The following is a 13,673-nucleotide window of genomic DNA, read 5'->3' as shown; positions in this document are numbered from 1 at the left end:
AGGTCTCCATTTAAAACCCAGTGATTGACCCAGGGGTCTCCTCAGTTTGATTAGAAGTATCCACCCCATAACAGTCAAGAGTGCTGGTCTATGATTAGAGATATACCGGTAGGGTAGGCCCTCTGTATAATCACAGACCTCGTCATCCCGGTCATGAACAATTTTTACTCTGGCCCAAGGCTGTGCTACAGACTATGAAATCAGATGCAAATTTGAATGGGATAGTTGGCAAAAACAACATAGGTTACTACGGTAATCACTGTGTTCTGTGTATGAAATTCCCTACTGCTTAGAAATACTACAGCTAAATGCATTTGAGAGAGCATACAGAGCAAAGCTATCTCATCTATAGAAGGTATGTGGGTGGGTGGGGGGGGGGGGGTGTATCTTGTAATATGTTAAAGCATTAAGGATTTGTGACTGTGTTTGCGTGTATTGTGTTTTTTCTTAGATGTAGTAGTTTTTCAACATTTCGTTATATTTTTTTTAATTGGAAAAATAGCCCTTTGTGGGCTGAAAGAGATCCTAATAAAATAAAATCAATCAAACCTTCCGCTGTTGCACTTCTTAGGAAAAACACAGAAGACCTTGGGCATCACCTACTGGACACAAGAAGGACTTGCAGTCTGGCATGCAGCTCATGGCCACATACTGTATGCTACTATAAATCTGTGGGGTTGTAGGTCCTGCAGTTGAAGAAGCTGGCCCAATGTGCTTTCATCATTGTATTAGATGGCAAACTTAATTATGAGACTGCATAACTTATCATGTGAAATAAAATAAATAATAAGGGGAGAGTGGAATAGCAACATGCCCACACACCACATTATGGCAGCTCTGACTGAATCTTCTACCCAGAAGCCCTTACAGGAAGAGCCCATTAGAATACAGGTATTAACGCATGTGAAAATAAAACTATTGAAAATAAATAACAGTTTTTATGGTGTTGTACGGGTAAAAGTAAAACAATTTTATGGTATTTCCAACATAGCATTTATTGTTCGATTTTTGAGGTTATAAAATGGCATACTTCATTTTGAAGCATGGAATAGAAAGACGGTTTTAGGATTAAATGTTATTTGAAAAAATGTATTTGGAGGTAAAAGGTCCCCAAAACAATTCTAAGAACATTACATACACTATTGACATATGTACATAATGAGTCCAAGGCTTAGGATGGCAGTTTCTTTGCAACCCCCTTCCCCAGTAGGTCTACTGGATGCACCAAATCAAACAAATTGCACTCCTCGCATTATCATTACCCTAACTTTCAAGTAATAACATATCCAGATCCCAGTGTAAATTGACTGTGGCCACTTACATCCCCCTTGCCCCTTACCATGTGGCAACTGCCATACATGGCTTGCCCCGCAAAAATGATTGGTGGATACTGTACTAGAAATGTGTGTGGAGATGTTCCTGGAGTTCATCAGAATAGCCACGGGGGTTAGCCTGGTCCCAGATCTGTATGTGTTCTGACTGTCATTGTCACCACAGCAGAGAGGAGTTGGCTAAAGCACAAAGTGATCTAGAGTCAGGCTACATGGAGGCCATTGGTCCAAGTTGATTCACACCAGAAACAATCTCAAAGCGGTGTCGTGCAGTATGAACGATGTTTCATGTTTTTAAACCTTGGTGGGAAAAACTGAACAACGTATCCAGGGATATAGGAAAACCATGATCAGAGCAGTTGATCCTGGTGTAACAAATATCTTTACATCAAAACCCAACTAAACAGACAAGATAATACACACATGTCCATGGATAGATGTGGATGAATTCTACTGGTGAAGCAGTGATAAGTGAGTGGGGGTGGTCATTCAGACATTAATCCTGGTCGTCGGCCTCTGGGGTGGCTGGGGGCTCCTCTGTCTGTCGATTGGTGGGGATGCCCACAGGAGGGCGAAGTTTATGCCCAGAGCTCTGGACATGTGGAGGTGAACCAGGCGGTGGAGCTGAGGGCGTGACAGGTGGCTGGCCAGGGGGCCTGAGTGGGGTGGCAGGGGGCGAAGGCACAGGGGTATGGGGATATTTGCGGACAGGCCGGGTGGGTGCCTCGGGTGAGTGGGAGGACGGTGGGAGGGGGCTGGGGTAACCGGTTGGGGCGAGGACTGAGAGGCTGATGGAGTTGGCTGAATACTCGTCCTCATCTTTGAGACTGTCCTGGAACAACAACAATGAAGGAATAGATTTAAGCAGAAAATATGAAGGGAAAACTAGCAACATTCTCGAAAATAAACAAGTCTTTGTAAATTGAAAAATCTGTGACTTACATCTTCATTGACAACGTAAAGAGCCATTGGGCTCCTACGGCCAGGTGTTCCATGGACTATTGTTTTTGGCACCACATCAACTGCAAATGAAACAATGTGTGAAACAACTGCACAAACTAAGTGTAGGACTACTCTGCAAAAAATGTGTACTGACTATAACTTTGCCATGAAATCTATCCATCTAAAAAGGTTTGCATTCAAATATCTGAAATAGGAAGAATAAATAAATTAACTAAACATTTAGCGAATGGAACAAAGAATATCACACACTCAAAAAGCACCTAACTGCCAAAAGCTCACATCCCTCTCTCCCCTTACCCTCGTGACTGATGTCACTCCTCTCTACATATACTGGAGAGCTCTGCAACATGGCTGCCATGGCAGCCCGCCGCTTCTTTCTTAACCCCAATGAGAGACAAATAGGAGATGAGTGTTTCACATGTATACTCGTGTGGTGCCCATTTACATTCAGTTTCTGTTTCCTCGAGAACATGTAAGCCCAATTGTTTTTAAAATACTGCATACAGTGTAAATCTAGCCTGGTCCCAGATCTGTTTGTGCTGTATAGCCACAACATTAACAATGACTATAGGAGTAGGCTATACAGCACAAACAGTTCTGGCACCAGGCTAGTGAGACACCATTATCATTGCATTGTAAACAACAGTGATAGAATCCATCCCACACGATACTATCAGTGTCAGAACCTTAGTGTAACATTGGACACAGAGTAGTAGAGAGCTGGGCCAGGGCATTAAGATTCTAGCCGCCTGCTCCTTGCCTAGTGCTTAGTTCTGGTTCCCGAGACATATAAAAGAAAATAGGGAGATGGAGGCACAATGTGGAGCTCTTACTTTTTGGAGGGCTTCCAGCAGGCGCACACTGTCACCAGGGTGATGAGGAGGAAAATGCCCCCGGTGGAAAGGATGATATACAGGGAACTCCGTCCTAGCAAAGGAATGAAGCATTTGATTAACAGAGTAGTCCTTTCTCAAACACCGCAAACACTTCACCACTGTACAAGCAAAGAGTCCTCTCGGACTAGACAAAGATGTCACCTCTAGGCTCTGGAAAGTAGCTACACTCTCCTCTTTCTCTACTATAGGGCTCTCTTTACACCCTCCACTTTAGAACTTTTAGTGGAGGCCACAATAACATAAAATAAAATGGAAGCATTGCAGAATGAGTTAAAATGCGAGGTTCTCCTAGCCTGGTACTGGACTAGATAGCACAAACAGATCGGGAACCAAGCTAAGGTTTTCCAGAACTAGCTGTGCCAGCCAAGTCTGTGTGTGAAAGTGGCTGCTTTGAGGCTTTGTTCAGGGCTGTATGTACGGAGAGAATATAGGACCCTCACTGGGCTAGCTGATATTACGTCACATTTTGATTACGACCGAAATGGCACCATATTCCCTATATAGTGCACAACGTTTGACCAGAGTCATATGGATCATGATCAAAAGTAGTGCACTATAAATGGAATAGGGTGCCATTTGGTACACATCCCTTGTCCCAGTAAGGGAATAATGAAGGAAGGATTAGTGTGCTCCACTGGGGCAAAACCTCAGCTCCACCGGTTTCCTTTATCTCCTGGCCCTCATAAATAACTCAAGCTTTTTACTGGTCTGGTCCGGTCCGGTCCGGTCGGTCGGTCAATTAAGTTTCTTCAGAATTAACTTGTATCTCAACCTTTCCCTGACAGGTACATGCTGAAGCAATCAAGATACATATGCTTGCTAAGGAGCAAGTACTACAACTGTGGTTCTGCTTACTGTAGACGGTGAGTTTGACAGGCACACTCCTCATGCTGCTGATTGGGTTCTCCACTGTACAGCTGTAGATGTCATCGTCTGACATCAGCACCCGGGCGATGGTCAGATACTTCATGTCATGTGACAGGAGCAAGCGTGAGTCATTGGTCAGCACCTTTCCCCCTTTCAGCCAGCCATAGGTGGGCTTGGTGCCATCGCCGTGGGAACAGTGTAAGGTGAAGAGTTCACTCAACTCCAGCACAGAGGAGGCTATCATTTGGACGAAGGGTCTGGACACAGGTACTGTGGGGACAATACACAACAACATGTCAAATAGATTATCTACAGGAGACATAACCAGTACTCCACTGTTTATATAGTATGGCATTGGCTTATACCAGTAAATTATTTGTGAAGAAATAACAAGCTACCTACTCTTTAAAGTAGGCCTTAGAAAAAACTTATAAAGGTATAAGATATACTACGATATAAGATATACTTTGTTTAAAGTGTGGCCACACTTTTTAGCTTTACACCTCAGTCAGGAATAGCATAATGTGATGTAAATTCACTAAGGTCAATAGTTGGTCAGTTGTTGGACTGTTTATTTGATGTCAGCCAAAGCAGTATTGTAAATACAATCTCAATTATTGAAATAATAACTAAATATGCCATTTAGCAGAAACTTTTATCCAAAGCGACTTACAGTCACGCGTGCCTAAATCTTTTACATACTGTATGTATGGGTGGTCCTGGGAAGATTCCCACTATTCTGGCGTTGCACGCGCCATGCTCTACCAAATGAGCTACAGAGGAACCTTTCCTACCATCTACGGTGAGGTTGATGTTGCGCTCCGCAGTGAAGGGATCGTCCGTTATGGAGATCTCCACTTCATAGGCCCCTTCGTCAGACAGCTGCAGGTTGTGGAGGAGCAAGGTGCCGTTCCCAAACACCATGATGCGGTCCCTGTACTCGGGCCGCAGGTTCCCGATGATGCTGGTGCCTATGGACTGGACTATGGTGATGGGCTGCTGCTTGTTCCTCTTCAGCTGCCACTTGATGACCGGTTGGTCAGAGCTGGTGCTGGTGTAGCTGACGGAGAGGAGGGCCTCTCCACCCAACGTGCCTCGGACCAGATGAGCCTGACTGGTGATGTTGACGCCGGCCACTCTGACTGCATGGACACAGTCCAACACATGACGTTCAGTAGAACACTGTGGCAGACTATACAGTGCAGGATATAGTGATCACATGTAAGTGGTTGATTACTGTAACCACATTCACTACAAGCAGAGTGATCTGCTCGAGTATAAGGTCCTAATAACGAGTCTAGAACATTCTGATGTTTTGTATTTTGTCTTTATATGCCGTTCACAGATATACAGTATAAAATAAAGTCAGATATGGGTCTAAAGTTTCCACTCCATTCTAAATGAGTCCAGAAGTAGACTTTTCAAATCAAGACTACTCAAAATCCAGTTAAATCTACAAGTGAAAACAGCGCCCTCAGACTTCCTCATTATTACCACAATCAATCATTCAGTGAAAATTCAATAACGGGTAAGGACCTCTCCAAACAAGCCCAACGTATTTCATCTGTTTTGATTTGTGTACCATTAATAGATCCCCCTTGAGCATACAGGAGGATGGTTTATAACATAACCTGCATATCATCCTTTAGAGTCTAGTTCTACCCTGGAAACCACACACAGTAACGCCATTATACTCACAGTGGAGTTTCCTATAAGTCACCACATCCTTGACCACATGTAGCCATAGGCTAGAGCCACTGAGGGGCGCTGTACCTAATGGATGGGTTGTTGCATGTCATGCTGGGGCAATAGAGAGAGAGCGTCTGGTACCGACCCTCCTCGGCCACAGCTCTGCTCCCTGTAGCGTGTCTGCATGGCATCACTCGATCGCCGTGGCAACAATTTTCAGCCTGAAGGAGGTTGCCGGGAGAGGCAGACAAAGGCCAGGATTGTTGGCCTGATTTCCTCCCTCCCTCCCGTGGTATAAAAAGCCACTGGGAGAGACATGCTCTTTGTGATTGTAGAAGCAGGAGACACAAGGGTTCAGTGATTCTGCTAATAGTGGATGGTCACAATGACACAACAGACAGCCACACAGCAGAAGCAGGCTGAGCCAGGCTCCTAATGCAGAGACACCACCACCACTGCCTGGGCTCCAACTCCAAGTCCGCCAAAGCCTCTTCTCGTAATATAATAATTGTTAACCTATACTTCCAACAACAGCTCAACTCACCCAGGTTCCTTTTACTACAGCTGTATGGCTGAATAGACCTGTGCCTTGGAGTGAATCTACACAGAGGGTACACCAGGACAAAACAATTCTTACTGCCTGGGCCAATGAAATATGTTGTATAGCACTTAGCCTACTTTAACATAGTATTTCATTAATTGATCAAGTACATAACGGAATAATGGTTACAACCAAATTCTGTATTATAAAACAAATACATTTTCAAATTAATTTGCTAACCAAAAAAATGTGAAACAATTTGTGAATTGAAATAAAATCGCAAATATCTACACTTTATCGCCTTATTACATATTACCTGACTACTATGTGATAAACATATTTGCCAATATAGTCACATATCTATTCATTCAAACTACTCTTACTTTAAACTTATTTCCTGACTCAGCCACTAGTTCTTTTCCACATTGTGTATCCCAAAAAAGCAAGTCATAAAGTTTGAGTGTTCACTTACCTGCCTGGAAAAGAAGGAGGAGGCCGAAGAGTGAAAATAGTGAAGGAATAGCTGTGTCTTTTTTCAAGGAAGTCTTCCTCCTCTCCTCCTTCATCTTGGGTAATGCGCTGAGTCCCTCTCCCACCCAATGAGCATGATTTGTCCACTCCAGGCACGTCCCTGAGAATGCACAAGACTGCAAAAACTGGGCTCAGTTGCCTGCCTGCTCTGAACCACAGCACTCAGGATCCCAGCATGAACAAAAGCACTGTGTGTGTGTGTGTATCCTCAGCTTTGTTAGACATAGACAGGGATAAATAAGCACCGGTTTTTAAAATTTATTATGGTGGGTGGCCAAAGAACATAGTTACATTTAATTGTTTCTCTTTTCTGCACTGCAATTGTATGGCTGTCAAAGTTGCTGTTACCAATGACGAGTTCATATATTTCAAGCATATGTATATGGTTTCAATACATTTCAAAATATAGTGCAATTGAAAACAAGTGTATTCAGTGACAGTACCTTGATTGTCATTCCTACAGTGCTGCTCAGAATTGTTTAATAAACCAAAGGCTCTATAAAAGGACCCAAATCAGAGAAACAGAATAACTGCTCTTAAAAAACAAGTAACCCCTCTCCCCAACTACTGTTTCTGATCATCTTATCATTGTAACTATACCTGCAATTCAGCTTCTTGTTGCAGTATTGTACAATGCAGTTCAGACAAATAAAAAGTTCTCTCTCTGACACTATACAGTGTTGAGCAACAACCAATTTGACAGAGCTTGAAGAATTTTGAAAATAATGAGAGTGAAAATGTCGCACAATCCAGGTGTGGACAGCTCTAAGAGATGTACCCAGAAAGAATCACAGCTGTAATCGCTGGAAAAGTTGATTCTAACATGTATTGACTCAGTGGGGTTGAATACTTATCTAATCAAGATGTATCAGCGTTTTCTTTTTCATATATATATTTTTTAAATGTTAAAGTTTGTCTTCCACTTTGATAGTGCAGATTATTTTGTGGAGATCGTTGACAAACATGTACAATCGCATCCATTATTGTTGTAGGGGCTCCCGAGAGGCGCAGCGGTCTAAGGCACTGCATCTCTGTAAGGTTCTGTATTTATTTTCTTAGTCAACCTTGTGTTCTGTTTCATTGTGTTCTTGAACATAGCCCCGTTTCTTTGTGTTCCTGAACGTAGCCCTGTCTTTTATTTTTGTTCATTGATTTCACCTGTGTTAGTTACTCACCTGGTCTCATCAGCTCCTTATTTAGTTCAGTTCATTCTGTTTGTGCCTTTAAGCGGTATTGTTCGTTTTGACTCTACTAAGCCTTTCCCTAGCTCATTTGTGAGAACCAGTTATAGCCTTCAGTCCTAGTTTTGATTCACCTGCCTGTTTGCCTACCTGTGTATGACCATTGCCTGCCTGTGACCACGATTCCTGCCTTCTGCAAAGGCGAAATAAACACCAGCCGCAATCTGAGTGTGAATCTACACCTTTTTCTCCCTGAGTATTCATTACAATCTCAGTGCTGGAAGCGTCACTACAGACCCTGGTTCGATTCCAGGCTGAGTCACAGCCGGCCGTGATTGGGAGTCCCATAGGGCGGCGCACAATTGGCCCAGCGTCGTCTGCGTTAGGGTTTGGCTGGGGTAGGCCGTAATAGTTCAAAATAATTGGTTCTTAACTGACTTGCCTAGTTAAATAAAGGTGAAAATATATATATATTATAATCACACTTTGTAACACAACAAAATGGGGAAAAATTCAAGGTGTGTGAATACTTTCTCAAGGCACTGTACATGCAAACGACGGATATCAATTTCACGGATGAGCAAAACAGTAAGGTTAAACACCTTAACATAAAGACTATCACCATCATCATGACTGTTTTCCTCCTGCCACTCAATGCTCAGTCTCACAATTTATACACCTGCAATCAGCATGTCATGGTGGATTTTCTGATACCAGACTTATACTTGTCAGATCAGACAGAGATGTGCTAGTTAACATGATATAACCTCTCAGCTTTCTACTTGTTTATCAGACAATATTGACAAAACTTCAATATCAGTTTGGGTTGATGCAGAGACCGTCAGTGATGTACATTGCACCATAAGTCAACCTTAGCAAAGCCTTACGGTTACATTCTGCCTTACTGTTTCATTCAACAAAAGCAGTGTAAAAACCTAGAAGTAGAATGTCAGAGCTAGCTAACGCAGAAGCTGTTGTCAGAACTAGGGCCGGCTCCAGGCATAAGTGATATAAGCGGACACATAGGGCCTCCGGACGTTTATTTTATAAAACATTTTTTGGAACTCAGTTGGGGTCTCAACTTGCTGTTGAGAGTTAAAATAATAGAATACACAAGGTGTAAGTTTGAAATTTGGTTTTGCATCAGCAGTTTTTCTAGATTTTTTTCCAGTCACTAAGAGTCACTCAATTATCCATGTCAGCTAAAATGTTTTGGATTGTTAAGTTAGTCTAGCTAGTTATCTAAACTTGCAATCATGGCCGAATACCGACCGAATGCCCACGTCATGGCAGAATGTGTAGAATTGCAGGAAATTAGCTTTAAAACTGCAAAAAAAAGTATCTGCTCCATGGCGAAATGAATAGAATTGCATGAAATGTGTTATAAAATTGCAAAATGTTCTCTGCGCCCACTGTCAAAATAAGTAGAACTTCAGAAAACTTGCTGTAAATCTACAAAAATGTCTCCCTGCCCCATGGTAATATAAGTAGAATTGCAGAAAATGTATTTTAAAACTTGAATTTTTCTCTCCACAGTCAAGAGGGGGGCCACTACATTTTTTGCCCGCTTCGGGGGCGGGGAGGGGGTCTTAGGACCCCCAAAAAGCTAGAGCCAGCCCTGAGTGGAACTCTCCCATGGTCCCTGTATTTAAACTTCTCTGTAGTAAGCCATCAAAGCCTGGAGCCGTGAGACACACACTCAGACTCTGTCTGTCTTGCTCTGCCCTCTGTGCCCTGGGTAAAAACACCCCTCCCTCTCCCTCTCATCTTCTAACGGCTCCTAAATCAAGGGAAACACTTGCTGTAAATATAAAACAAAGAGTATAAGGGGCCGTCTTCTGCTCATGTATGAGACACACTGTCACAATATCAGAGAGAAGACACACAGCAAGTCTCTGTCGACCAGACTGTTACTAAGTCGGAGAGACTGAATGTGGCCTTGGAATCCTTTTCCTCAAACAGGTCAATTCTGATATGTTGTCCAATTATTGGCAAAGGAGCTGATCTGTTTGGTCAAAAGACCAGTTAGTGGAAAAAGATCAGAATTAGGCTGCCTGTGTACATGCAGCCTTATAGATGCAGTGTGTATGACTCTTGTGATGACAGCAAGGAATAACTTTAGCCCAATGGTATATGTAGGCAAGGCATAACTCTCTCCTCTCTCCTCTCTCCTCTGCTCTCATCCTTCTAGACCTATCTGCTGCCTTTGATACTGTGAACCATCAGATCCTCCTCTCCACCCTCTCCGAGTTGGGTATCTCCGGCACGGCTCACTCTTGGATTGCGTCCTACCTGACAGGTCGCTCCTACCAGGTGGCGTGGCGAGAATCTGTCTCCGCACCACGTGCTCTCACCACTGGTGTCCCCCAGGGCTCAGTTCTAGGCCCTCTCCTATTCTCACTATACACCAAGTCACTTGGCTCTGTCATATCCTCACATGGTCTCGCCTATCATTGCTACGCAGACGACACACAATTAATCTTCTCCTTTCCCCCTTCTGATAACCAGGTGGCGAATCGCATCTCTGCATGTCTGGCAGACATATCAGTGTGGATGACGGATCACCACCTCAAGCTGAACCTCAGCAAGACGGAGCTGCTCTTCCTCCCGGGGAAGGACTGCCCTTTCCATGATCTCGCCATCACGGTGGACAACTCCATTGTGTCCTCCTCCCAGAGTGCTAAGAGCCTCGGCGTGACCCTGGACAACACCCTGTCGTTCTCCGCTAACATCAAGGCGGTGACCCGATCCTGTAGGTTCATGCTATACAACTTTCGCAGAGTACGACCCTGCCTTACACAGGAAGCGGCGCAGGTCCTAATCCAGGCACTTGTCATCTCCCGTCTGGATTACTGCAACTCCCTGTTGGCGGGGCTCCCTGCCTGTGCCGTTAAACCCCTACAACTCATCCAGGACGCCGCAGCCCGTCTGGTGTTCAACCTTCCCAGGTTCTCTCACGTCACCCCGCTCCTCTGCACACTCCACTGGCTTCCAGTTGAAGCTCGCATCTGCTACAAGACCATGGTGCTTGCCTACGGAGCTGTGAGGGGAACGGCCCCTCTGATCAGGCCCTACACCCAAACAAGGGCACTGCGTTCATCCACCTCTGGCCTGCTGGCCCCCCTACCTCTGCGGAAGCACAGTTCCCGCTCAGCCCAGCTGCTCTGGCACCCCAATGGTGGAACAAGCTCCCTCACGACGCCAGGACAGCGGAGTCAATCACCACCTTCCGTAGACACCTGAAACCCCACCTCTTTAAGGAATATCTGGGATAGGATATAGTAATCCTTCTAACCCCCCCCCCCCCCCAAAAAAAAAGATATAGATGTACTATTGTAAAGTGGTTGTTCCACTGGATATCATAAGGTTGAATGCACCAATTTGTAAGTCGCTCTGGATAAGAGCGTCTGCTAAATGACGTAAATGTAAATGTAAATGTAAAGGCCTATTCCTAGCTCTGATATGGCTAGCCTCCATTAGATCTAATCTTCTCAAATCTACGAATGAATGTAGCTCTTCAGTATTCATGAGCTAGTGTGCATCATGCAGTATTGTCCCTTTTCAGTATGGGCTGAGTGATCCAGTTATCAGTGAAATTCATATTGTGTTCAATCGTACCCCCAATGACCCACAGTTTGGATAACCTAGAATCTGGAGCCGTATGCCCCAAGCATTTCAGAGTAGGAGTGCTGATCTAGGATCATAATGAATAAGATTATATGGGCAGGAGAGAACAGATCCTAGTTCAGCACTCTTACTCTGAGACACTTTATAAATACGAGCCCTGTCCTTAAAGAGTGAGGTCGTAGACATGATGATGATGATGACCGTGGTGACCAATAGAACATACAAGTGTCCTCTGCTGTTGAGTTTGACTCACTTCCACCACTAATTGCTGCCCAGGGGAATACAGTAATTGCACTGACAAGCTGTGTGAGGGAACTAAGAGAGCGAATCAATCCGGATGAACATTGAAAAAAAAAAAATCTGACTTTCAAACACACAGACTCATTGAAAACCCCCACAACATTCAACAGCCCTTAAAGGACTAAACACAACCACATATCTATTTACAAAAAATTGGTTTTACATTCAAAATGACATCAAATGAATTTACAAATGACTGACATTGCATTCTATTTCAGCTAAAGAATTGTATTTCTGGAACAGTATGTTTCTACATTGAAAAACATTCATTAACTAATTGTTGTATTTGGATGCTGTTAATCTTTCCATGGTGAAATACACAACATAACTAAGATAATGTTAACTGTTTTGGACTAAGCTATCCATCAAACTCTTAATTTACAGTTCCCTGCTGCTGAAGTGCTAAGTTTGGTTTCTGGATACCTGTGGGAACACAGAGAGAAGTGGTGTGGAGCTGTGTCAAGTTGAGAAACTAGTGCTGTCTTCTGTGGCTGTGTTGCCATGGAAAACCAGTAGAATGTCTCTTTAATACCTTATCAGTCAGCAGCTGGTGACAGGACACATTCAGAGGGGGAGAGAGATTCCTTCAGTGCCTCTGTGTGGCTGGGCTGAGCTCAGATGTGTGTGGGAGTGAGCGTGGGTGAGCTGTCAGTGAGTCTTATGCTTCCTCCTTCCATATCTCAACCCTGCACTTTTCTCATATGGAGAGAAAAGGCAACAGAAAGAGCACCTAAGCCAATGAAACAACACTGACTATGACTGTAATGTTTTCGACTAAAGGAGTATCCATACAGATTCACTGTAAAGGACATCGCTGAGATTGGACATCATTGACATTGTTATGAAGAGCACTATAAAAATCTCATAATTTATTATTATTAATTATTACTATTATTTGTAAAGTGATAAGATATTTGACATCAGTGATGCACCTGTTAAGATGTGAGAAACAATGAAAATGTTTTTCAGAGAAAAATCATATGTATTATATTCAAAGCTGCAACATGAATGGAAACTGGGGAAATATTAGATTCTGTTCAAACATCACTTATCAAACCAGTATGTGCAACCGAACAAAACAAATGAATCAAGTCTACTACTGGTCATGTGATGTGAGTTATTCCTGAAGTTCCCCTACAGAGGCAGCTTTTCACGGAAGATCAGTCACCATTTGTTTCAACTTCATAGTGGTGGGAAGACTTTTCAATTAACAGCTGTGCTTATGCTGCATTACAGTTGAGTGAAAAAAAACTGGTTGAGTGGAAAAAAACTGTTCTGTCTTGAGATTGCATTCCCTACATTACTTTTGGAATCCATTTCTCTCTTTAAGGGGAAATTCAGATTACAGTTTTTAGACTACTTTCAGGGTGAGGAATCATCTAACATCAAGTTGTAAAATCCTGAACTTTCCCTTTAAAAATAGGGTTGATGCATTCTATGAAACACCATTCAATATTTGGTGATAGATCATGTTCTGTAGTCAGTGTGATCATGTTTGTAATCATATTGATAGAGCTTGAAGACGCTGCTGTTATTATTGATTCATTCCATAATCCTAGTTCAATAACCTTGGATACAGTACTTTGCAGGTTAAGTGTTAATCACTGCTTCTACATATAAATTACTAATCTTTTTGAAACACTCATCACCATATCCATTATCCATGAGTGGGAAAGGGTCAGGTTCAAGACTATTACTCATGAATTACATATGGTGCTCTGAACAGCTGAAAATGATTTCCTACACA

The 13,673-nt window shown here is 43.2% G+C and overlaps 1 protein-coding gene across 1 annotated transcript; it reads right to left on the bottom strand.

Annotated features, from left to right (window-relative positions):
• Positions 1-977: 977 nt before the first annotated feature.
• LOC106612425 (hepatic and glial cell adhesion molecule) lies at positions 978-6,959 on the bottom strand. The gene is made up of 7 exons (XM_082956151.1): positions 6,760-6,959; positions 4,852-5,199; positions 4,046-4,327; positions 3,128-3,221; positions 2,592-2,671; positions 2,274-2,353; positions 978-2,163 (listed from the first exon to the last, which is right to left on the bottom strand). The coding sequence occupies exons 1-7, from the start codon at positions 6,851-6,853 to the stop codon at positions 1,828-1,830; spliced, it is 1,314 nt and encodes a 437-aa protein (XP_082812277.1). The 5' UTR covers positions 6,854-6,959; the 3' UTR covers positions 978-1,827.
• Between the last annotated feature and the right edge of the window lie 6,714 nt (positions 6,960-13,673).

Source organism: Salmo salar, chromosome 09 (genome assembly GCF_965601325.2).
Source record: "Salmo salar chromosome 09, fSalSal1, whole genome shotgun sequence".
In the NCBI taxonomy this organism is placed as follows: domain Eukaryota; kingdom Metazoa; phylum Chordata; class Actinopteri; order Salmoniformes; family Salmonidae; genus Salmo; species Salmo salar.
The sequence above is the reverse complement of the archived record's forward strand: the minus strand, read 5'-3'. Positions and strand labels throughout refer to the sequence as shown.

Excerpts from the sequence above, each read along its gene's own strand:
- LOC106612425 (XM_082956151.1), bottom strand. The coding sequence starts at position 6,853 with ATGAAGGAGGAGAGGAGGAAGACTTCCTTGAAAAAAGACACAGCTATT. Across the intron at positions 2,672-3,127 it reads TGCTGGAAGCCCTCCAAAAA|AAAGAAGCGGCGGGCTGCCA; the intron begins GTAAGAGCTCCA and ends ATTGGGGTTAAG. Across the intron at positions 2,354-2,591 it reads GAGTGACATCAGTCACGAGG|TTGATGTGGTGCCAAAAACA; the intron begins GTAAGGGGAGAG and ends TTTCATTTGCAG.